This window comes from Echinops telfairi, unplaced genomic scaffold (genome assembly GCF_000313985.2).
Source record: "Echinops telfairi isolate 266 unplaced genomic scaffold, ASM31398v2 ScPeMD7_5868;HRSCAF=6743_1, whole genome shotgun sequence".
Taxonomy (NCBI): Eukaryota; Metazoa; Chordata; class Mammalia; order Afrosoricida; family Tenrecidae; genus Echinops; species Echinops telfairi.
The window spans coordinates 10,651,710-10,677,931 of NW_022109768.1; the positions used below are offsets into that span (position 1 = coordinate 10,651,710).

Below are 26,222 nucleotides of genomic sequence, written 5' to 3' on the forward strand. Positions count from 1 at the left end.
CCATAAGCAACATGTTCTTGGAAGCCTGTGTCATTATTCAGAAACCTAAGACTTTCTGAAATGATGAGATACTTGTTTATCTGGAAGAAATAAAACCTTTATAAAAAGACAGCTGTCTAAACACATTGGTGGGAACCCATGGCTTACAAGAAAGGCATCTAGTGCCGCATGTGATGCACCGGCGAAGGGACGGACCTCGAGTGCTCCTGCAGTTAGGGAGAGAGTTTTAGCACCGGCCTCTGATGCCACAACACACAGCTTCGTTGACATTTGGACCAGCCATCCGTCTAGTGCAGTCGGACAGAAATCTAAGGCGAGTTGTCAATTCCATCACCACACTGAGCAGAAGATGAGACCTGTTTAATACTTTAATGCGTCATAACTTTTGTTCCAGCCCAGGAGACAATACACAATACCAAGCACCCCTTCATCAAAACAACCCACTAGTCAAAAAAAAAAGAAAACCCCAGGGGTCGTCTTCTTTCAGGCTCCCTGCCGTGTTCCATTCCCAATGGCAACATGGTCACAGATTGATACATGTAGTTGAGTGTAACAGGTGAATATTTATTGAGGGCAGTTGTCCAATGAAAAAGTGCCTTGATACCACTCAGAATATATGTGTTTTTTCCCCCAGAATATATGTTTTGGCACAATTACAGGACTGTAATATTATGCTACACAAAGTCCATACATACCACCACACACATGCACATATTACATGCACCAAATGCATTCCAGAGAGACAATCACAGAAAAATTGGCTAAGAGAAACATACAAATTTATATATATTTATATCTATATACAATAAAAGGTTTACTGCCATATTCACACTCTGTAAACATTTGGGAAAATGCCCAGTAAAAGTCACTGTGGGCCTTTTGAAACGGTGACCATACGAGCAGGGTGGGAGGATTTAGGTTCACACTGGACAGCCAGTAGAGTGAAGATTCCTACATTCAGGGCAGCATTTGGAGGCGTGATTATATGTTCCAGAAGCCCTGTGGCGCCGTTGGGTACAGTTGGACTGCTAACCACATGGTCAGCTGTTCAAATCTATCAGCTGCTCTAAGGAAGAAAGATGAGGCTCTCTGTCCCATGAAAGAGTTACAAAGCCTCGAAAACTGTGCAGGGTTTCTCTGAGTCAGAATCCCCTCAAAGGACGATTTAAAAAAAATCTTCCTGGCCTGATAAACTATGGGAGAATGGTGTGACAGTCTACTTCTGTCATAATCCAGTCTTGGAAATCCTGCGGGGGCAGGATTTCCTGTCTCCTAGGCTTGCTATGAGTTAGAATGGACTCAGTGGCAATGAGTTTGTGTGTGTGTGTGTGTGTGTGTGTGTGTGTGTGTGTGTGTGTGTGTGAGGTTTTGTGTGAGGGTTCATAAACTCAGATGGCCACTTTGAAATTACGTTTCCTATCTAGAAAAGAGGAACGCTGAAAAAGTCTTACTGCCAGCTAATACATAGAGACATAAGAGAACACAAAGAGATTTGCATAATATATGTACATGCATGTATATACAAGAGTTATTATTAAAAATATCAGTAAAATTTCAACATCTAAAAATGTTTGAACCTTTCTCTGTGGTGTGCTTTAGATTTCTATGTTCTGCATTGACAGTCTCAGGCACGGTTAAATGCATATCCTTTTACATTTTGGCATGTGATATTGAGTTTATATATTAAAAAAAAACAACCTTCTATGCATGGACAAATTGGGTTAGGGAAAAATAGAACTGTTTAGTCAAGAATGCATTTTGAGTTTATATGAAAATAGGTTCAAGATGTCCTGTAACAGAAGAGCATTAAAAATACAGGTTCTTACAAATTCTTTGCGTAGCAGCCATTCAGCAAACACATGTGGTGGCCAGGCTGTGCTTCCGTGGCCCGTGTCTGTGGCAGCATGTGGAATTCATTGGAAGTAAACCAATGATCTGCTGACCTGAATGCTGCTTTTCTCCTTTTTTAATGTGTGTGCACAAGATGTATAAATGATCTCAAAGATCATTTCCATGCTGCTATGAAGTTAAAAAAACACTGACGTGAATGATGTTTCACACAGAGGTGGCTTAACCCATACTGTGTTTGACTTTAGGAGGAAAAACATGTCACTTTGAAAAAGACATTTTGTCATCATCACTAAAGTTCCACAGTTCAGTTCTCACGGAAAGTTCCCGAGACCTGCCGTGAAGTCGGTCGTGTACCTGAAGACTGTTCCTGTCAAGGGGGGAGTAAACACCTTTCTGGTTTCGTGGAGAGTCTCCTTCCCCAGTCTCGACTAGGACTGTCTCTTAGTGCTGTAGCATGCAGATTATGTGGATTTGATGAAAGACACAAGATGCACAGAATCTCCCGGGACAGCCAGTCCAGGCTCTGGTGTTTTGGAAGCATTGTTCTTCCCCAGGAATGGGACTCAGGTAAGAGCGAAGAAGGGCCAGAGAAGACCTTTCTGGAAAGAGAGTGGCTGGGAGCTTTCTCTCCAGCAGGAACGGAGGGAATACTGCTGAGCTTTTCTCCCGAAACCTAGTTGATGCTGTCCTTGTGGCTGCTCCTCTCGGTGTGGTGATTGTTCTGTTCATGGTTCTTCCACTGGACGCTGGTTCCATTCATTGGGACCGAGGTCATCAGACTCTTGGACTGGTAGCAGCAGCAGCAGAGGCAAGACTGTGAGAAACGGACAGACTCTTAATAGCACGCTCCTACCAACTCATCACGAGAAGAACATGGCAGCCGTGAGACCCCACCGACCAGAAGGCATACACCTGTGCGAGGGGAAAATGTGAGTCTAGATTCTGAAGCTTATCTTTAGGTGAAGAGAAGTATTTATTTCCTTTCTTTAATTCGATCCATCAAGTGAAAGAAGACAGGCTGGCGGTGTTGGCCAGAAGGGGAATGCTCTACTGATTTGGGGTCAGTGTGGGTGGGGAAGGGGTCACAGAGGCCTGACATTTCTTCAGCGTGCATCATCGGTGTGGCCCTTCATTTGCTCCTTACAACAGCCCCAGGCCACATTTCCTCCATGGAGGATGGTGAGACCCGGAGAGGACAATAAAAGATTGACCTTGAATTAGAACTCAGGACTCTCTGGATTGGAGTCTTTCCTATGGATGTGCTTTCTTTTTAGAAAGACCAGTCATAAAGTGTGTTAACAACACACATGCCATTCAGAGGCTCCCAAACTTATTTGCCCCATTGCCCTCTTTTCCAGTGGAGGGGGGGCGAAATCAGTATGCCTGGCAATTAAAAAGTCTTGTACTATAGCCCCAATTTAGGATAAAGTATAGGTATCTGCTTTTGCAGCTCTCCTGGATCATTCCAGTGTCCTCCCTGGTGGGGCGGTTCCCCACTTTGGGAAACACTGTACTAGGTTACCAGATTTTACAGGTGAGGTTGAGGCAGCGCTCACCAAAGCCAAACTCACTGCTACTGAGTTGATTCCAACTCATAGCAGCCTTATAGGGCAGGGTAGAACTGCTTCCTAGAGTTTCCAAGGTTATAAATCTTTATGGGAGCAGAAAGCTCCATCTTTTTTCCACAGAGTGACTGGTAGGTTTGACTTGTGGCTAGCAGTCTACTGCTTCGCCACTGAGACCAACAGGGGTCCTTTTGAGGAAGCAGGAGGGGCATTATACTGACCTGGGTAGTCAGTTAGCAAATAAAACATTTTGATTGGAATCAAGGTAGACTGCTTCCATAGCCCGCCCCCTGATCTCTACACTGTTCTCTCTGAGATGTGCCATGAACCAATGTTAACCACCCCAGCCATAAATATAAAAATCTAGTTAGGAACTATTATATGCAAGTATCATTCCAGGAACGGGAAGAATGGCACATCTATAAGAAGTGCTTGACGCTTCGGGAGGACTTGAGCTGGCTTAGCTGGAAGGAGGACTGCATAATCGAAGGACATTGATTTCCACATATAATTAGATTACTCTAGGCTTCCAAAAACAATAAGCATTTACTTTCCTTGAAGAAGCTATTATTCAATGTCTTTACAGAGCTTTCTTAACAATGGAGTTTATGTTGAGATCCTAGTTAAAGTCGAAGTCAATGCAAAGCATGCAAATATCGTTTGTATGTGTGCTATGAAGAGTGCTGGTGGTGCTGTCAGGGAAACAGTGGACTGCTAACCTCAAGGTTAGGGGCTCAAACCCACCAGCTGCTCTTCAGGAAAAAGTTGAGGCTATTTGCTCCCATAAAGATTTACAGCCTCAGAAACCTTGGATTTTTTGCTCTGACTCAGAATTGCCTTCATGGAAATGGGTGTGGTTTTGGGATGTGGATGTATCTTTTTCTTTTATCTAAAGGATGCTGCTAAATTTCTATGCAATTAAGAAAATGTTTAGACCCTTTGATGTGAAACTCTGAATATATTGTCTGAATTGGCACAGCTTTTCTGGGCATTCTGACCTTTTTCCTGGGTAACAAACCATGACTGTCATTTCCTTCTGGAAAATGACCACGGCTGATGAAAATGAGGCTTAACTTTGAATTAGCAGCGCCTGCTCACTACCTCATACACTTACTTATTTGGCTGTCTTTAAAAACAGTTGCAGAACAGTCTTACCTGAAAACAATTTTTAAATTTCTTGCTCACAAAATATAGAGCGATGGGGTTTATACATGAATTCATAGTTGCCAAGTTAATACCAATGTAATCCATGAGCAGCAAGAAACTAGGATAAAAGAAGATGAGTAGAAAAATTAGAACATAATATTTTAAACAATCTGCTAAGAAGCATTTAGGTAGCTGGGAGAAACATTTCTCGCACACAATCCATTTCTTACAGGTTGCATATATATATATAATGTATGTATATATGCATGTGTGTAATTTAATTCTTTAAAAAGATGCTCGTTTAAATTCTCTCGGGTGTTTACAGATACTTCAGCCATTTGAGCAGCTCAAATCCTTAAGTTCAGGTTTCAGGGATGGAATCCCCAAATAGAGACAGGGCTTTCCCAAATTCTGGGATCAGTTATGGTCGGCTACAGCAAAATAACCAACTCTGCATTTTCATTTTCAGGGGGATCCCGAGTCCATGGTGCTGTGAATTCATGACAGATGAGAGAATCAGGGAATGTCAGGTTCCTAGTGGCCAAATGGGGTCATACCTAAGTAATTCACATCGGTTCTTGTCCATCTCATCATACACGGTTTTCTTCAAAATGCGGCTTAAATGCAGAGGGAACCAGCAGAGGGCGAAAATTACAACCAAGCAGAAAACGGTTTTTGCCACTTCACGACGCTAAAGGAAAGCGAAAGAAGACAGCACATGAAATGTCAGATTCTTGCGCAGAGTAGATGAAATAATTGAGGGGCTCTGATGGTGTGGTGGGCTATGTACTGGTCTGCTATCTACACGGTCAGCAGGTCAAACCCACCAGCTTTCCCTCAGGAGAAAGATGAGGCTTCCCACAGGGGGTTGTTCTACTCTGCCAGACAGGGGAGTTTCCATCAACATCGACTCCACCTCAGTGAATATGTTGGTTTGGCGACAAAAGAACTACACAACCACGAGGTAAGTAGGTATTGGGGAAAGAACAACCCACACAAAAGCCTGGGGAACAGACAGCCTCCAGGTGCCTCCACCTCTCTTCAATTCTGTGTCCAACTGCCTAGCCCGGGAGTTGGTGACAAGGCTGTCGAACAGTTGCCAGGCAGGGTGATGAGCTGAGGTTGGGTTCGAGGTGGGACCTAGTTGGGGGTGAGCCAATACTGAAGCCAAGTCTGGGTGAAAGTGTGGGCGGAGTGGATGGGGAAAGGAATGAGTGCAAGGCATCAGCAGGAGTAACAAAAGGGCATTTAGTTGACAACAGGAGCCCCAGGGGCACAGTAGTAGGTGTTAGGCTCCTCGGATCCACAATCAATGCTCATAGAAGCAGCAGTCAAGAGATCAAACATCATGTTGCATGGTCTGCATCTGCTGCCCAAGACCTCTTTAGGGAGCTGAAGAGCAAGGATGTTGATTTGAGGACTACAGTGCGCCTGACCCAAGCCATGGGTCAATTGCCTCATCTACATGCGAAAGTTGGACATTGAGTAAAGAAGACCAAAGAATTGATGTGTTTGAATTGTGGTGCTAGCGAAGAATATTGAAAGTACCATGGATGGTTAAAAGGACAAACCAATCTGTTTTGGAAGAATTATGCCCAGAGTGCTTCTTAGAGGCAAGGATGCCAAGGTTTTGTCTCACGTACTTTGTACATGCTATCAGGAGAGACCAGTCCCTGGAGAAGGACATCATGTTTGGTAAAGTTGAGGGGCAGTGACAAAGAAGGCCTTCAAGGAGATGGATTGACACAGTGGCTGCAACAACGGGATCAAGCATGGCAACAACTGTGAGGATGGCGCAGGACCAGACAGGTGTCATTCTGTTGTGCATGGGATCCACTGTGGGTCAGAACCAACTCGATGGCACCTAACAGCAACAACAACAACAACAACAACAACAACAAGCTCCTAAGAAAGACCTAGTTATCTGTTCCTATGAAGATTAAAGGTAGGAAAACCCTATGGGACATTTCTATTGTGGCCGGATAAGACTCACTGCAATCCCACGTGGTAGACATAGGATTACAGTGAGTGAATGAACTTGATGGTGCCCAACAACAACCAAAGCATTAGTGATGGCAGGAGAGGCAAGGGGACTGAACAGAGCATGCTCATGGACTAGAAACCAAAACAAGAGTGGGAATGCAAGAGCAAACACAACAGCAATATGTTTGCTCCACTTCCAGACCTTGAGAAAGCCAGGACTGGGATCCTTTACCTTTTAAACTCTCTGATGAATGGTATTTCATATATATACATATATATATATATATATATATATATATATATATATGAGAATACCATTTGAAAATAATATATATATTATTTTCAAACAGGGGGATGATAGTCAAATATGACCAGCAATATTGATTTTCAATATTGATTTGAAAAACTGAGGCATGCTGACTCTAGGCTGACTTCAGTGGAGGGTTTACATATTTTGCATCTGTGTAGGATCAGAAAAAGCCCAGGTTGGGAATTTTCTGCATCTGCTCAGGCACATTGGCTGGAGTATTATCAGACATGCATTTAGAAGTCTAACGAGAGATATAACATGCAGCTAGTCTGTCATTGGGACCCGTTGATGTTAAAATAAACCAACTGGAAGGGTAATGCTGGTTCAGCTCAACCCATAAAACATGAAGTGTGGGAAGCTTGCAATAAATCCACATGATTACTAGAGCTATTTAGGAAGATTGTTGGGAAGTTGCCAAAGATTGCTGCTCTAACCCAAAGGATTGGGAGTTTTTCTCTTTCTTAGTTATTGGTCTGGTTGGTAGCTGGCTCCAGAGAAAACACAAACAAACCAGGGACCGAGGGAAGAGCAGGACTTAGGGGGCTTTTCAAAAGGTCAGCGTGTGAACACAGGAAAACAAACTTTCCATAAACACAGTAGTTTTTGGAAAGGTTACTTTCTCGGAGCATTTCCTCAAAGAGGACAACTTAAAAAAATATCATTTCAGTGGTAGTAGTCTTGACATTGATGAGGGAGACTCAGGTTTGATTTTCAGACAGTGTACTTCATGGACAGCCACATAGGTTCAAGGGAGCTTCCAGACTAGATTTACTTCAGAAAATCGACCCTGGAAAACCCTCTGGTTCATAGCAGGATCATGGGCCTGGTGTAAGGCCTGGCTATATTTTGTTCTGTTGTACAACACGAGTAAGCTACCCTGACCGTCTAGCATTTGCTTCTTCAATATCTATCCGTCCTTGTGTCTTCCCGTTATTCGAACACTCAATTTAGTTTTGACAGCATTTGGGCTTGGTCGAATTACGTAAGTGGCCTTGTGACCTTGTGATGTAATCTTGACAATTAGATTCCATAGATATTGTTGTGTGGAATGTTTGAAAAAGCTTTTTTTAAATAGTGTGGTGCATACACATGAACGTGTCTTCTGTTTGTCCCCCTTCTTGCTGCCTGGAAGTCAGATATGAGTGGAGTGACTGATACCCTTTTTAATACTGGAGGTAAGGTCAGCAAATGACAGACAGCTGGCTGGTGACCTCTTGGACCACTGAACCAACGCTATTTGTAATTCTTATTAGAACGTCTCTGCTGCACGAGAAAGATAAACCCCTATCTGGCCAAATCACTGTGATGTTAAGCATTCTGTTATCCAAACGCAATCCCTAACTAATCAAATTGCTATCATAAGCAAGAGAAATGAAGAGAAAACGGCATTGAGAAGCAAGGCCAAGCGCTATATATGGATTCTTCGTTACAGAGTGGCAGTGCCTTTTGCTCTGTCCTAGCTCCTAGTTCAAGGTCTTCAACTAGGATTTTGCTCTGTACAATCTGGGTTGGAGGGATTCCGGCCAGCTTTGCTTTTCCGTGGTGAGACCCCACAATAGCTCTGACTGACTAAAGGGAACATCTTCTGCAGGAGGATGCCAGTCTTGAGCTGTCATCTCCATTAAGGGGTTGTTAATTGCACTGTCTAAAGAACAGAATATCGGTCCTACTAAAGTTGTAGGCTGTGTGAAGACATCAAATAACACATGGTGCAGAGCAGGTGCTCCTCAGAGCTGAAGGAAGGTAAGGCTACAACCAGCATTCAAAGCACTATTTTTAGAAATATCAATTTTAATGAATTTTTGCTGTTGCACATGGAAACAATTGTAGGGAAGAGAGATAACTGCTGTTACGTATAGCTCATATCAGGAGTACTTGAAGCGTCAATGCCTGAACTCAGTTGTATGAAAGTTTCTCAATATAACCTTGCTAAGTTTCAAACAATGACAGCAGCAAACATTTGTATGGCACATTGGACTATAAAGAATGTGTGTGCACTTTAATTTGATTCTGACCATAACATTGATTCATCTATTACTAGGCCCATCACATCATATATGGTTTTCTTCAAAATGCGGTTTAATGAAAGGGGTGAGGAACTGAAGCTAAGAAAAATCAGTACAGCAATGGGAAAAGAGTTGCAGCTGATGAAGTGATGTTTGTATATGGGAATTACAGAGCGTATGTTTAAAAGCTCTATCAATCAACTCATAATAATAATATTTTTGTGCAGAAGAATACCTTTAAGCATCATCTGTTTTCTTGGCGATATAAGCTCTGTCAAATTAATATTATTCTCTCTCTTTTTACCCACTTCCCAAATGCCTGGTACTCACTTCATGCTATCACGAGATGCCTGTCCTCCCACCTGAAATGCCCTCGCCCTCTTCAGCACCCATCAAATCCCCTTTATCCTCACAGCTTCCATGCAGTGCCCCCACCATGAACAATTTCCCTTTGAGCCTAACTCATATCTTACTTTCCTTTCTATAAATGGGCTCCTTTTGCCCTATCTTGTGATTTTATCTTGCAGTTGGTTCATGTTTGTATTTTACCACCACAAGACTTGGAAGGGCTTTAAGGCAACAGGCACTATGCTTCTTTTCGTTCAACCACAGTTCCAAGCAGTTCATTGCACACACACACGTGCATGTGTGTACATGCACGCATACACACAGCCTCTCAAGATCATCTTGGTAAAACAAAGGACTCAAAGTAAACAATGATTCCATTTTGTTTGGGCCCAGCTTCCTGGGACACATGTTTCACTGGCAGGCTCCCTATATTACAAAAGAAATTCCTAACACTATAATTATCAGTCAAACACTTACAAGGACTATTCCTTTTTTTTTTTTTTTAAAGGAGCCAGGCTAAATCTGTTGGCATACTTGCAAGTACAGCATTCTGTCAAGTGCGGTCTCAGCCAGCGTTTCATGACTTCATTAGATTTACCTGTTTAAGATGTTCACTGAGGGCAATCCTCAAGCTACCATTTCTCCTGTTTAACATCTCACAAGTCATCAGGGTGTAGAAGATTGCAGTGCACACCAAGGGCATGCAGAAATAGAACCCAAAGAGCCACCAGTCCTTCACGTCTTGGTAGAACTGTAAAGAAGAAAGAGAGTCTTTGATGTAGAGTGTTTCTGGTAGCTTGAAGATCGTTGCCCCTGCAGATTACACATGCATATTCATGTTCACTGGTGGCAGTGATGGACAACTTCATGAAATTGCAACATCCAGAAGTAGCCTGCAAAGAAAATACTTTCAAAAAGGATCCTCACAAGGTTACATTTTTTCCCCCCAAGATAAAGTTGCTTCTAATTCCACAGTGGAGCAGCTCTTTAAAAAATTCCCTTCTAGTAAACAAGTGGCCATCTAGCTCAGAAGCAACAAAGCCCACATGGAAGAAGCACACCAGCCTGTGCGATCACGAGGTGTCGAAGGGATCAGGTATCAGGCATCATCAGAACAAAAAATCATATCCTTGTGAATGAGGGGGGAAGTGTGGAGTGGAGACCCAAAGCCCACGAGTAGGCCACTGGACATCCCCTTACAGAAGGGTCTCAGGGAGGAGACAAGCCAGTCAGGGTGTGATGTAGCAACGATGAAAAATACAACTTTCTTCTAGTTTCTAAATGTTTCCTCCCCACCAACTATCATGATCCCAATTCTATCTTACAAATCTGGCTAGACCAGAGGATGTACACTGCTACAGATAGGAACTGGAAACACAGGGAATCCAGGGTGGATGATCCCTTCAGGACCAGGTGGTGTGAGTGGTGATACGGGGAGGGTGGGTTGGAAAAGGGGAACCGATGAGAAAGATCTACATATAACCTCCTCCCAGGGGGATGGACATCAGAAAAGTGGGTTAAGGGAGACGTCGGACAGGGCAAGATATGACAAAATAATAATTTGTAAATTATCAAGGGTCCATGAGGGAGGGGGGAGCGAGGAGGGGGTGGAAAAAATGGAGCTGATGCCAGGGGCTTGGGTGGAGAGCAAATGTTTTGAGAGTGATGAGGCCAATGAATGTACAAATGAGCTTTACACAATTGATGTATGTATGGATTGTGATAAGAGTTGTATGAGCCCCTAGTAAAATGATTGAAAAAAACAAAACAAACAAAACTCTAAAGTAAAAAAAAAAAATCTCTTCGAATACTTCTAAAAAGTGATTTTCAATCACATAGACAATATATTTATCTTCAATTCCTGATGAACCCTAAAATTCTGCTCGTGTCTGGTTTACATTTGACTGCTGTGGTTCAAGTGTACTTCATGTGAACTTCTTGTTTGGACATGAGGAAGGTTATGAATGGCTTATCTTTGTAGCTTTGGTCAGTGGGAATTAACCCTTTGCCTGGAATGCCTGCTATGTGACCTGCTAGCCAGCCAATTCCCACCATTAATAACTGTAGCCTTTTGCCTGCCTTTAATACGTACCACCTGGAAAACATTGAAACAGCATCTCTTGTCTGAAGGCTCAGTTAGCATTATCTCTCTAGGGACAGAGTTCGTAAACAGTAGGATTATTTAGTTTTCATTTTCTTTTTAAGGAGAAGACTTAATACCTTATAAAATAATATTGGAAAATAATAACTAAATTCTTCCTTCCATTAAATTAATCTGACTTGGGAAAGAAAGGTCTTTCATTCTCTAATAATGTTTCTCCAGCTTGTTTATTTACTAAGGATGAAGCAGTCTACTGTAATAATTCAGTCCCCACGGTGAAAAAATTCTGCTGTTGTGTGTGCAAAATTGGTCAGCTTCTGATTATAGAAAGAGGCCCAGTGGGTTATATTTATAACATATCTATTAAAATAACTTGTAAATGGTTCCTGAGAAAGGAAAACCCTTTATAAGCAGGGATTCTTAACCATTTCTATGTCATGAAGCCCTTTGGAAGTCTGGTGAAGATCATACTCCCTGTTCAGGACAATGCCTTTATAAGCATAAAGTAAAACACTGGAGCACACACAGGGCGTTGACTACATGGAAACACTGTGATGGGAATGTTGAAAATAAAATTCTTATACGGTAGTATCAAAAGGGAGCATCAAAAAATTCACCAAAAAAATAGAATTCAAAGATACTGGAATTTTCCCATGAACTGAAAAGCAAACAAGACCCTAATATATCTTCCTTTTATTCACAAATTAAAGAACAGATCTAGTGCTGGTGCGAATCACTTCCGCAATACCGATGCAGTGCTGAGGATACATGATATTTTGAGATTCTACAGCTGTGGGAAACAGATTCCTCCCAAGTTGTCTCCCCCAAATATATGCCAAACTTAGCTGCTTGCTAAACATGGTAAATGACTATACACTTGGAGGTCAAAGAGAGTAGGTCAGAGGTTATTCTCCCTAAGGGTTATCAGCCATCCAGAGCAATCAAACAGTATGGTTTGTCCCACCCTAAGTAGGGCCCACTCCTTTCTGATAAGGATCATAGTAGACTGTTCCCCTGAAGGAGAGCCCAGAGACAAGGTCGAGCCCACTCAAGGATAACTAAGGTTAGGCTTCCATATTGAGTCTAGGGGCCTCGCATCTTGTCAAATGTGTACCACTAGTCCCTCCCCTTCCTATTATGTGTTCATCCCTAGCTCATCCCCTTCCTGTCACGCTTATGCCTATTGTACATCCCTTTCCTGTGATGTATATGCCTATTGTACAACCTCTTCCTGTAATGTATGTCTTTACCTGTAATTAAGGGGCATGCATGCCCCCAAAGACATACAAGCCTTGGTTAGTAATAACTCTCTTTGCCTGCGCTGTGCATAGACCTGGCTGTTGCGACCATGGCCATCTAGGTATGAGCATTCTACCATGAACTGTGTCTGACTTCTTTATTTGACTCTCTCTCCCATCTCTCCCATTTCTCTCTGACTTTACTATAATCTTTACATATCTTAACCGTACAATTGCGCTTACTGAACCCGTGATGAGTTGTGGGGGTCTGGCATTCTCCCACATACAGCAATTGTCAGTGGGTCTGGAAATGTTAGTGACAAGGCCATGGGTAAGAACGAGTACTAGTGTGGTTTATTGCCTACATTCATGATAGAAGGACATGATAAAATTTAGTTAGAAATTAATGAACATGTGACCCCGCCTGCCCCCCTTCCCCCCATCCGCAGTTAAATTCAGACTCTGGTCCTCAGGATACATGCTAATTCTCAAAGGAGTTGTTTTCTTCAGATTTGCTTTCGCAAATATTTCTCTATATCATGAGTAAGATTTAAGTGAGCTGGAACAATAACAAGGTTCAGAAAGGGCTCTCTCTCGTAAGTACAACATAAAAACTCCTTTGGGCAGGGCTCCTCTTTTATGACCTGTTCTTCCTGCTGTCTTATATTTCTCTATCTATATCATGAGTAAGATATACTTGAACTTCAACAATAAAAAGGTTCAGAAAGGGCTCTCTCTCTTAAGTACAACATAAAACTCCTTTGAGCAGGGCTCCTCTTTTATGACTTCTTCCTGCTGGTTGTGCGAGCAGGGCCCAGAAGCAGCTGCACAGGGCCTGGAAGCCGACTGCCAAGACAAGAGGATGTGTCCTCTGCCCCACTGCATTTGAAGCCTTTGGAGAGAGGCGGCACACCTTTCTTTTGAACTGATGCCATCAGCAGTGGTATATGGAGATGTTTCCCATCACTCTGGGTTATAGCAAAGTTGAGGAGAAAAGAGTGGAGGAGAGAGGAGAGGGTAAATGAAGTTTGAAATACAAAGGAGAGGAGGAGAACGAGCATTCTGAAACCTTAGCCTTGGAACAAAATCTAAAACAGGTATCAGTTCAAACCCATCACCTTTGCTGCAACCTTCCAGTTCCCTACCTGAAGGGTAGCCAGACTTCATTTAAACACATCTTATAAAGGAGACTCAGTCCTTATGAAGCAGTCCAGTTCGGTCTATCTAGGTTCAATGATCAGCAAACACCTTCTTTCTCTATTGTTTTAGTCGAGACGTCACCAAACCCAAACCCAAAGTCACTGTCATCCAGTCCAGGCTGACTCCTAGAGACCCTGTGTGGGTTTCCAAGACTGTATGGGAGTAGAAAGCCCACTTTCTCCCATGGAGCTGCTTGTGGTTTTGAACTGCTGACCATGTGGATTGCAGCCCAGAGAGTAACCAACACACCACCAGGGCACCTTGTTTAGTCTGGAATGTCTCCCCAAATCCTGATGATCACCTCCTCTCTTTTGTTTTTCAGAGTGGAGACTGAGCCAAGACAACTGCCTGTCAATCCACAGAAGACAATGTTTTGGTTCCCCTCTTGGCAAATCTCCTGAGCACTGTTAATGTTAAAACAAGAGTCTTCAAGCGGGATCAGTGGTCAACTGGAAAATCACCAGTTCTGTGAATTCTCCAAGTTAAGAAAACATACCTTAAGACGCCTGTGAATCATTAAATGTGGAATCTGAGCTTCATGAAAAGTCACATCAAAGCCACAAATTATGCTGATTTAAGTGAAATAACTACCCTTTTGCTTTTCTTCCTCAGTCCACATGTAACTTGTTTTGCAAAAGAAATATGCACTTTAAATATGTTTCCTAAGACATTCAGCCCTGTGATTAAGCTTTTCAGAAAAACACTAATGTGATTGGGTGAAATGAAAACCAAACCAACGCAACAATTACTAAATTAGATAAACAAAACACTTAAGAAGTTCAGCAGCTTCTATAATTTGTATATAAGATATAGTTCTGTCTTAATAAATACATGTAAATACCACTCTCCTTTGAATTGGTAAATCCATACTTAAGAATGTGAATGCACAGCATGCATTTCCCCAAGTAAGACAAAATAAGAATCAGTAAGTCCCTGCCAGATGCTGTCTTCTTTATAACAAGAATAAATGAAGATTTCATTTGTACACATACATATTCTAATCCTAGTTTGTTTTTTTTTTAACAAATTTGCTGTAGAATTCTTAGTTGTTTGGGAGAGAAGAGTAGCTTTGTGTAGAGTTGTGCACTAGTATAAGAGGAACAAAAAAACCCAATCAATCGTGTTCTAGTCAAGAGGTAAATACTGGTTTCACATCCATTTTTCATGCACCTGGCGTACTGGACTGAACTGATAGTGTAAACCACACTTGGCATATGGAGAGGTAAACTTTTAAGATGGTGAAGTATAATGGAAAAATTCTTTCCACCCCCATTTAATTCTTTGTAAACTCCGAATACCTCCATGAATTTTGATGTAGCATTGAGCATACAGGTTTTGTGCTGTTCACCCTTGTATTCGAAGGGCACCATGACGAAGCCAATTGCTTCCGGGATGGCCAGCATAAAGGAAAGGATCCAGATGGAGACAATTTCAATGGCAGTGACCAAGGGAATCCCAATTCCCTGAACACGACTCCAGGAAGCAACTGCTCTGTACCTGGGGGGAGAAAAGTATAAAAATAGTTTAGTGAATGAAACAACAAAGTTGTTAGGAATTTAAACATCTATTTTGATGAATAACTGTGGTAACTTCTAGGCAAAGCTCAAAGGCCAGTCACCACATTTACACAACAGTGCCGTCATGATGGACTGGGAGTCAAAGCTCACTTAGAGTTGAGCTACGTTTTTCTTTCAAAATTAAATTTAAAATAGGATAGTGACCTTTTGGAGAAATCGCTTCCATTGACTAAATTCTGGATTGTAGTATATTTAACAACAGTCCTCAGTAAAGGTGGCATATATACAATGTGAGAAGTGCACAGATGATAATTATTAAAAGGAGGGGATACAATAGGGGGATAATAAGAAATAGTGGGGAGAGGGGGGTGCAGGAGGGATGGCAAGGAGTCAAAGAAACTGTTGGATGACCCAAATATTATTTTTCCTTTCATATGGACTTCTTTTTTTAATGATTTTCTTCTTATTCTTCACTTAGAGAAGTGTCTGTGGTGACAGAGCTTCCGAAAGGCATTCCTCAGGGTTACAGATGACATGTGGCCCCGCGTCTTCAAAAGTTTGTGGGTGTATCAAAACAGATGCATACAGTTTTTCTGTAGCTTTACTTTAGCTTTACTTTGAGAAAGGGCTCAAAGCCTTCTCCATAACTGGAAAGTTGCACATGCAGCAAGTGTAGGTGCCGTTGCTGAAATGATCATTGCGTGAGTAGAGCAATCATATCAAAGTGGGGGCAAATTTGTACATTTTGCATGTATGGTGCTGGTGAAGAATATTGAAAGTACCATGGACTGCCAAAAAGTACAAACAAACCTGTTTTCGAAGATGTATGTAAAGAATATTCCTTCGAGGAAGGATGGCAAGACTTTCAAGATCTCACATACGGCGGCCATGCTTTCAGGAGAGACCAATCCTTGGAGAAGGACATCATGTTTGGTCAAGTCGAGGTACAGGGAAAAGGAGGAAGGCGCTGAAGGAGATGGATTGAGAGTGGCTGCAACCATGTGCTCAGGCAGAGTGACAACTGTGAGGCTGGTGCAGGACTGGGCGGTGGTTGATCTGTTGGATAGAGGGTCGCTGGGGGTTGGAATGGACTTGATGGTACCCAAGGACCATGGTGATGAGTTGTCTAGAAGTCAGGCATCTAATTTGAGGACTGCCCATACTCTCACGTGGGTCAAGATGAAGTGCAGGGTATGGATGGTCAGGGACCAACCGTCAGCCTGACTAGGAATTGTTCAAGAGCTTTTTTATGTGGAAAGTAAAAGAAAGGAAAAGGAAAACGAGGTCACAAAGAGTGCCAACCTGTGGGAATGGATGATCTGGGCATGCCTGAGTCTGAGGTTCTTTTTTTGGGGGGTGGGGTTGTCTATCTAAATCTCATGAAGTTTTAGATTATGTTAGAGTTTAAACCACTAGTTTAAGCTAGGGGTTGGAAGGGGCTACGGAAGCTGCTGGTACCTGTTATGCTAGTATCTCAGTCCTTGAAATATTATCTATTCAATGATTCTATATATCAATAAGCAAATAGTGGTAGCAGATATTCCATCTTCTGTTCCCTTAAAATATGATCGGAGTGGGCTTGTACCAGTTGGCAGTTTCAGTACTAAATACTATTTTGACAAATGTCTGAGGATGGCTCTTTTTCTTTCTAACTATAGCCCTGAGTTAGAGCATAGGAAAGAGTTAGGTGTACCTCGGAGTTACAATCTGACAGAAAAGAATGTTCATTCGGTATATGAAATCAACATAATGGAATACTATGCCCCTCCCCTCCCCCCACCCCCAACTGATATTTACAGGTTGTATTTGTGTCTCCTTAATATGTTTTTAAAAATTGTAATCCTATTTAAATGTTAAATCTAAAGCAGGTTTGGCTTCGGAAATAGGATGCTTTTTAAAAACCTGATGTGATGGCCTGACGCTAACTGCTTTTAGACTTACCAATAAGAAAGGGCTTGTGCCATAGTATGGTATTTTTATGGCTTCATTCTTGGCATTTCCGGTGCTGTTGTCATGGAAAAGAAACATTCTCTTTTTATAGCTCTCACTAGATAGTGCCAGAAGAGGGTTGTAAAACAAACAAGATTGGAGACAGGTGTCCCTGGGTTCAAAGGCCAAGCTATGTAATGTAGAGATGGACCCCATAAAACTGAAGCAAGCTACAAGTTACCCATCTCAGCCAACGTCAGCCCCTATAATTTGTATTTAGGGTGCAGGCAGTCCCTGGGGTGCAAATGAAACCCGCTCCTAAGTATATCTTTCAGAATCTGTAGGTACATAGGAACAAGCACATATAGTTTTATTGAGCCTTACTTTAGTGCAAAGACAGGCTGCAAGCCTTTTCAATGATTTAACAGTTGCACGTGCAGAAGGTGAAGGTGACTGTGGTGCAGATTTTGTGTGTAGAGGTGGGATCCGTTGTTTCAAATTGAGGGCAAATTTCCTGAGCAAGAAAGGTTTAGGAAGAGTTGTTCCTAAGTAAGTTCCGAACAAGGGAGGCTGCTTGTATTGTCTCGGAAAGTTGGAAGAGGAGTAGCCATAAAGACCCAACTCCAGTCAAGCAGTCTAGCCCGCCACTGGCATTTAGAGGGGGGTGTTGGTGGTGGGGTGGTTAGTGGTGTTGAGTTGATTTGGATTCACAGCAACCCCTGTGACAGAACTCCCCACAAGGGTTTTCATGGCTGTACTTTTCAAGGTAGTAGAGCATCAGGTTTTCAGTTTTTTTACTTCCTGGGGAGATGCTGACTAAACCCCTCCCCCCTCAAACTCACTCGCATTGAGCCAGTTCTGACTGAGCAACCTTATAGGATAGGGTAGAACTACCTCTGGGTTTCTGAGACAGTAACTCATGATGGGAGTAGAAACCCTAGTCTTCCTCCTTTGCAGTGGCTGGTGGTTTTGAGGTGCCCACCTTTCAATTAGCAGCCTAACGTATAACTAGAACTTCCTCCATAAGGTTTTCTTGGCTGTAATTTTCATGGGAACAGATCCTCCTGGTTGTTGTTGTTGTTGTTTTTTCTCCCATGGAGCTGCTAGATGGATTCCAATCACTAACCTTGTGTTTAGCAGCTGAGTGCTTGACTGCGTTCCACCAGGCCTGCTGCTTAAAGATTAGAACCTCAATGGTTGCTGTCTTACATCATATATGCAGCACAATTTGCTGGAGAACTGCGTTTCAAAAAAAATTTTTAGGGCAAGTAAGATTGGTGTACAATAATAATCTCTAAGAAAGTTCAGAAGAGTTTGGAATGGAATAAAAAGAGCTGTGAAAACCGATCAAGAAAACCCTTTGACTGGATAGCCAAGACTATTTGCTATCTTATGTTTACTTCCAGTAGGATCAAGACAGCTATTTATTTTGCTTTCCATTTCTGCTTACTTTTCTTTGGTACCTAATTAGACTGGCAACTGATGTCCAATAAAAGCATGAGAGAGGGGAGATGGGATGTTTATATCACAAGGCTATCAACTGGATTACATCGGTTTTCTCTCCCCTTTCCTTAGCTCAGTTTCCAGGAAAGGTGATATATGAAATAAAACACCTTCCTTCCCCAGGAAGTTAAGAAAGCCTGATTTGTTAGGTAGGGTTCCAGGTGCAAGATGGTTAAGTTAGAAAATGTGGTCAGCAGGGCTTTATGATGACTCTTTTCACAGACCAGCTTAATTTCACAATGTCCTGTGAGTTCTCAGCATATTTACACTTAATCCACCACCCATCTGTCATTTTGTCATGCGGTGGTGGCTTGCATCTTGATGTGATGCTGGATATAGCAGGATTTCAAATCTAGCTGCGTCACCCGTGGTGGACAGATAACAACAAAATGTCTAGACTAAGGCAGAGCAGGAAGAAAGTTCCGACAATCTACCTCTGAACATTAGTCAATGCAAACCTCATGGATAACAACAGAGTACTCCTTTTTGAAAAACAGTTTTACTGACATATAATTCATGTGTCATATAATTAAAGGGCTAAGTATATTAAAGAGAATTGTACATTCCTCACCCCAATCAATTTTAGAACATTTTCTTCATTCTTATATCCATTATTATTAGCACCCATTTCCCCCTAACCTCCCTGTATTATATATAACCCTAAGTAATTATTACTCTAGTTGCTGTCTCTATAGATTTACTTTTCCCGAGTTTCACATAAAGAAAATCATCTAAGTTAAAGGAGCAAAAGCAACAACGAAACGGCACAAAGCCAGAAATTAAAACAATAAAACACAGACGAACAAGTTGAAAATGGGCTATAAGAAAAAACAAATGGTAAGATGTTTTACCCTAACTATATCTACAGTAGTGGAGTAGTTCTGCATTGGGCCCCTAGCTACAAGGTCAGCTGTTCGAAACCACCAGCCTTTCCCTGGGAGAAAGATGAGACTTTCCATTTCCATAAAGAATTATAGTATCGGCAATTCACAGGGGCAGTTCTACCCTGCCCTCCAGGGTCACTACGAGTCAAAATTGACTCGATGGCAGTGAGGCTGGTTTTTGGTGTTATAGCTGCAATAGTTTGCATTCCGATGCATTCTGTCTGGGAGCAAGACTATTCATATTTTTGGTCAAGGGACCTAGGGAATGCAAAGGACAGTAAATCCATGTAGAGGTTCTGTAAATGGATTTGGGGCTTTCACTGTCACTCATAGGCCTTTATAGTTCCCTACTTCTGAGCAAATCGGTCCTCAGAATTTAAGATCCGAAATAGTCTTTCCCTCTGATATTAAATTTCATTGTTAATAAATCTTTGATCTTGATGATTGGTGTACTTCTTCTATGTTGACTTTTGACACTTCATTTAGATGCTGTTCAAACAAACTGAATATTGATATGGTGCTGGAAGATGGTGTAAGACTGGTCAGTGTTTTGTTTTATGTAAGTTTGTCAGGAGTTGGGGTTGATGGCAAACAGCAACAACAACAACCATCCATTGTAAGTCAAAATTTAATTTTAAGGAGGACTAATTTTTATCTTCTGGTTTAGCAAATGAATCATCATCAGTTTGATTCTTCCATAACCTACATCAATGAGAACTCAAATATTTTCTATTTATAATCACTCTGATTTTAATAGTATCTCTATGTGATGAGGTAAGAATGACCACAAGGGCAAGGACACCAGTCAATCATGTAGGATGATGGGGGTGGGTAAGAGTATAGAAAATACAACATACTGGATACTCCAAAAGTGATTTCTGCCTGAGAAAAAACTATGCAACACACATAAATATGCTGTCCTTTCCAGGTGTGACTATAAGCAGCCTTCAATGTGTTCGGGATGCACATAAACTCACATGGAAAGGAAATCTCCATTTGTCACAAAGTCTTCACCCACCATCAAATATTCCAGAAATAACCCTTCCCTTTCGAAATGGTTTCTTCACTTGCCTCCCCCGTCTGCTCATGTCCTGGTCTTCCTCCTGCCTCCCTGACCACTCCTTCCATGTCTCCTAGGTGGCTCCTCCCCGTGTTCAAAATCTCAGCATTGGGCTTATCCTAGAGATTAGTCTTCCGACCTAATTTCTGTCTAGTCTCTCTCTTGACAATATTACCCATTCTCATGGCTTTAGTATCATATAAGCTGTGTACTGATAATTTCCAACTGTATAACTCTAGCCCAGCACTTTCCAGAGTGGGTGATACCACCCCCTCGGGCACTGTTAACCATTTAGGGTGGGGGGGGGCTGGGGTGCAGAAACAGATATATTTTATCCTAGATTGTGGGCTATAGTATAAAAGTTTTTAATTGCCAGGGGTTGCCGAGTAAATTTTTATCTGAAGAGTGGGAGGAGGATGGTGGTAGGACAAATGAGTTTGGGAACCTGTGTTCTGCCTTCATCTCTCAACTCCAGACAAATATAACCAACTGCCTACTCTATAGCTCCACTTGGATATTAATAGGCATGCATACTTTCCCAGATTCCTGACCTTCCACGGGCTCTCAAACTTGCTTTTTCTCTAGTTTCCAGCATCCCAGGGAAAGAATCCTTGAAGTTAGCCTTGACTCCTGTTCTTCTCTTCTAGTAGAGATATAGTCCTTTAAAAAAAATCTTGGCAATATCTTCTTTCAAAATATTTTCAAATGCAACCACTTCTCCCCCACTTGGCTGCTATGTTTATGACTTGTTCTACTCTCGTTTGCCTGGAGCCTGGTACAATGTAAGTCTGATCACGCCACCCCTCTGTGAATAATGTCTTACTAGCTTCCCACCCCACTGGGCATGCTCTTCCCATGGTTCTCTTGAGAGCTGCTTCTTCACTTCCTTCAGGTCTCTCTTCAGTTTGGTCTTTTCGTCGAGGCCTTTGCTAAACTTCTTATTGAAAATGGTCAACTCCCTCCCCGGTCTATGCTGTCCCACTCACTGTTTTTTTTCTCTATCCCCCTTTTTGTGCTCTGTGAGAACATATACTTTATCTACTGTCTATTTAATTTCCAAGAGGACATACTTTTTGGGGGGAGGGCCCCATAATATCTGTTATTGTTGGGTGCTGTAGAAGGTCACACTATCTAGAGAAATCAAAAGAAAAGTAAGCTTTGTTTTATGGCAACCCTGTGTGTGTCAGAATCAAACAGGCTTTTTTCTTTTCTTCTTTTTTATTGTTTTTCCCTTGACCCAAGCGAACATGTCCCTACTCTCTCTCATGTCCTTGAGTTGACGCTGACTCATAAAGACTCAATAGCCCAGGGTAGAACTGCCTCTGTGGGTTCCTTACATTGTAACAACTCCTTAGGGGAGTAGAAAGCCTTCATTGTCTTGTGGAGCAGCTGGTGGTTTCGAACTGCAGAGCTTCCAGTTAGCAGCCCAATGCATAACCACTATGCTAGTAGGACTCTCTGGTTAGTGATTTATCCTCCTTTTCTCTCCTGCTCCTGGTAACCGTCAAAGAATATACTCCCCTGGGTTTTTCAGTGGTTGATTTTTTGGGTAAGTAGATGTCTAAGTCTGTCTTCTGAGGAACCTTTTGGGCGGATTTGAACCTCTAACTGGTTAGCAGCTGAGCAAATTAACTGTTTCTACCACCTAGGATCTGTCTGGAGTAATAGGTTCTGAAGAACTATTTGTTTAATGAAGTATCATTTAAAAAATGCTTTGTTAGCTGATGGTGCCTGGCTATCAAAAGATATAGTGTCTGGGGTCTTAAAGGCTTGAAGATAAACAAGCGGCCATCTAGCTCAGAAACAACAAAGCCCACATGGAAGAAGCACACCAGCCTGTGTGGTCATGAGGTGTCGATGGGATCAGGTATCAGGCATCTAAAGACCCAGAATAAAACCTGACCCAAGGTGAATGGGGGTGGAGGGTGGGGAGAGCATGGAGTGGAGACCCAATGCCCATCTGTAGACAATTGGACATCCCCTCACAGAGGGGTCACAATGAAGAGAGGAGACAGGGTGAAATACAGCACTGATGAAACACACAACTTTCCTCTAACTCTTTGGTGCTTCCTTCACCCCACTATCATGACCTCAATTCTACCTTACAAATTGGATTAGACCAGAGCATGCACACTGCTACAGATATGAGCCCGAAACACAGGGAGTCCAGGATAGATAACCCCCTCAGGGCCAACAAGGAGAGTAGATATACTAGGAGGATTAGGGGAGGGTGTGTGGGGGGAAGGGGAAATTGATCACAAGGATCAAACTAGAAAGTCAGTGGTGGTCAAAGCATCTCAGCGTTGGCAGAGACTCCATGTGGTCATTCCAGTTCCCAGGGCAGCATCAGGGTAGGTCCATGCGGCATCTCCTTAGGGATGCCTTGCAGGAAGTCAGCCTTGTCAGTAGAGAGTCTCCAAGGGAGTGAACTGAGAGAGATAGTGTCTCTCACCTCCAAGAAGGAATTACCAGATTTCCCAGAATTCTTGGAGAAGGCCATGCCCACACAGAAGTCTCATTCGCTATCTCCAGATTGACAGCCTAGACTCCACCCCTACACCTTCAGTCCTTAAATTGACACCAGATTAGGTGAGTACCACAGAGGGGGAAGAAATGGGGAGTTGATATCAGAGGCTCAAGTGGGAAGAGAATGCTTCGAAAATGATGATGGCAGCATATGTGCAAATGTGCTTGACACATGGAGGAATGTACGTATTGTGATAAGAGATGTAAGAGCCCCCAATAAAAGTATTTTTTTAAAAGTCTTGTTACCTTGCATTTGTCTTTCTTCATTAGCCAAAGCACACTGTGTTTTGAATATTTTCTAATTTTTCAAGCCAGCCCAGAATTAGGAAACAGATAAGAAGCTATTATTTTTAGAATTCCAGAATTAACGTGAAAAGCAGCAGGGAACATTGAGCTGATCTTTCCCCCTCTGTGTTCTGGTCGGGACCTGAGTGCTGGCATGTTATGTCCTCTGCTTGGTCTCCAGTGAGTTATGCCGAGTCTGGACCAGGGCCCTGGTCTGTTAGCTCCCAGAGGGGTCTGTTCCCATGACATCACCTTCTACTCTGTCCTGTGATGTGCCAAACTAAAGTGTAAATGATATGTTTTGTTTATGTAAAGATGTTTGTCACTGTGTGTCTCTATAAATAAGTTTGCCAAGTTTCATGGTCTGGTGGCATTTAATGCATGCTTATTCAATATTTAAGATAGAGTCTGAGACCCTCTGTGATCACATTGATTCCAACTCAGTGACCCTATAGCACAGAGTAGAACTGCCCATAAGTTTTCCAAGACTTCAACTCATAAGCCCACAGCCTCGTCCTTCTCCTGTGGAGTGACTGGTGGGTATGAACCTTGTGGTTTGCAGTCCAAGGCTTAATTCACTGCACCACGAGGAATTCTAATTTAAAATTTATTCTGAAATGGGCCCTAAAAAAGTATAAACTAAAATTTAGAATCAAAAGTTACTTCAAAAGACTACTTTGAAAAAAAATATTTTTATTCCTTTCAGACTTGTTGCCCATTTTTTATCCTCAGAGGCATAGTTTGATTATATACATCATAATCATAAGTTCATACTTAACTGTACTCATTTCACATTTAAAATCATAATTTAATATTTATCATTACTCATTTTACATTTCTCAGGTTCCTACCTAGGCATGGCATTCAGAAATAACAATAGTTATTAGTATGACAAGATAATAAACTTTACTTAAAAATTTCTCCAATGTTTACACCATTCCTAGCTTTTCACTGTTGTCCAGGGCATGTCAGAAAGCCTGCTTGAATAAACAGATTTTTTCCCTTTTTGAATTATTTTCCTGGCATCCTTATCTTGAGAGAGATTACTAGATCAAGTGAATGAAAATGTAGCTCAAATATTTTGGAAAAATGTCCACTTAGTGCCTGTCAGTGAAGGCTTGTTTGTCTGCCTTAGAATTTCCTATCCTTTTTCGAAAATTGCCACTTTTAGAAAGGTACAATGGTACCTATAGCTTTCCCCGTGGAGACGCTGGGAGGGTGCCAGTGGTTGCCATGCTTAGCTGCCAACGGGACAGTTGGAGGTTGAAGTCCACCCAGAAGTGGTTCGGAAGAAAGGCCTCATGGTTTGCTTCAGAAAGATCATCTTCTAACACACTGAGCCCACCGTGGGCTGGAACGGAACCGATGACTGGAATCTTCTCCTCTGCACATCTTCAATTAATAGTAAACATTTGTCATCTTTCTTTACTACTTAGATTCCTTATATGGCAAACAAAGATAATTGACTATACCATCAACTGTGGAAAAGACTGAACCAATCTATGTCAGAAGAGGTGATAGCTAGAATGCTCCTTAGAAGCACGTTTGGTGAGACTTTGAATGACTTTGACATGTGACCAGAGACACCAGTCCCTGGAGGAGGACATCTTGTTGGTGAAAGTTGAGGGCCAGTGAAAAAGAGGAAGACCTTTCACAAACTGGGTTGACACCATGGCTGCAATCAGGGGCTCACAGACAGCAGCGGATGTGAGGATGGTGCAGGTATGGGTAGCATTCCATTCTGTTGTGGATAGGGATCTTATTGTTCAGATCCAACTTGCCGGGGCCACATACGCGTCAGCCACATGGAGGTCTGCGGGCAAACTAGTAGCAGGAAGGATTTTCAAGAGACACCAGGTGTGGTTGATTAAAGATGGCAAGCTCCTTAATTGAACCCTTGAATTTGACCTGACTTGTGATTGCTCTGAGCCCTGGTCAGGGGTTCAAACCTATGATCTACTCTGTGGGAGAAAGATGAGGCTTTCGACTTCTGTGAAGGAACCCAGAGGGTCAGGTTTACCCTGGCCTACAGGGTGACCATGACCTTGAATCTACTAGATGACAATGACTTTGGTTTTTTGGTTTATTAGACAATCCTTTGGTAGAGGCCACTGAACTACGATCTGAAAGGAGGGTTTGAAGAATGGACTGAAGTTTTTGAGTCCGAGGTATATACAAAGCAGAGCTGCCTTACTAATGGATCTTTGTAATTGCCCAGGTAAATTACATCTCACTTGGAAATATTTGATAAGGTTTGTATCTTTTCATAGCTTCTTTCCCTCTATCTGATAGAGTCTATCACCTTTAAGGACAAGCTGTATATGTACCCAGGTCCTGTTACTAGTCAGACCCCAGTTATTTTCCATTTTTACTCACTATTGTTAACTTTATGGGAGTCCCAAGGTGATGTACCTGGTGAACCTGTACTGCTAACAGAAGAGTTTGAGTTCACCCTCAGATACCTTGGATGAAAGTCTTGGTGACCTACTTCTCAAAAACCAGTCATTGAAAACCCTGTGGGTCACAGTTCTCTTCTGACATGCTGGAGGTGGCCAGGAGCTGGAGACAATGTAATTGGTAACATTTAAAATTTCTGTTGAACTACAGCTCAGGAAGAGGGACATGTCTGATCAGAGCACACGGGAGCAAATGAAGGGGGGAGGAAGAGAGATTGGAGCACATCCTGGTCCACCAAGCCTTGAGGACGATATCCCTGCTGAGAGCAGCGAATCCACAGAGAGGACCATAGGGCTGGCCCCACTATGAGACA

General features: G+C 42.3%; 1 protein-coding gene across 1 annotated transcript in view; it reads right to left on the reverse strand.

Moving 5' to 3' along the window:
- Nucleotides 1–339: 339 nt before the first annotated feature.
- Nucleotides 340–26,222, reverse strand: part of EDNRA (endothelin receptor type A) — a 73,627-nt gene continuing 47,744 nt past the window's right edge. Inside the window, exons 4-8 of the mRNA XM_004708703.3 lie at nucleotides 15,047–15,245; nucleotides 9,808–9,960; nucleotides 5,120–5,253; nucleotides 4,572–4,680; nucleotides 340–2,665 (exon numbers count right to left, since the gene is read on the reverse strand). Of these exons, the coding sequence (XP_004708760.1) occupies nucleotides 2,525–2,665; nucleotides 4,572–4,680; nucleotides 5,120–5,253; nucleotides 9,808–9,960; nucleotides 15,047–15,245 (736 nt within the window). The 3' untranslated portion in view covers nucleotides 340–2,524. The remainder of the gene's footprint in view (nucleotides 2,666–4,571; nucleotides 4,681–5,119; nucleotides 5,254–9,807; nucleotides 9,961–15,046; nucleotides 15,246–26,222) is intronic.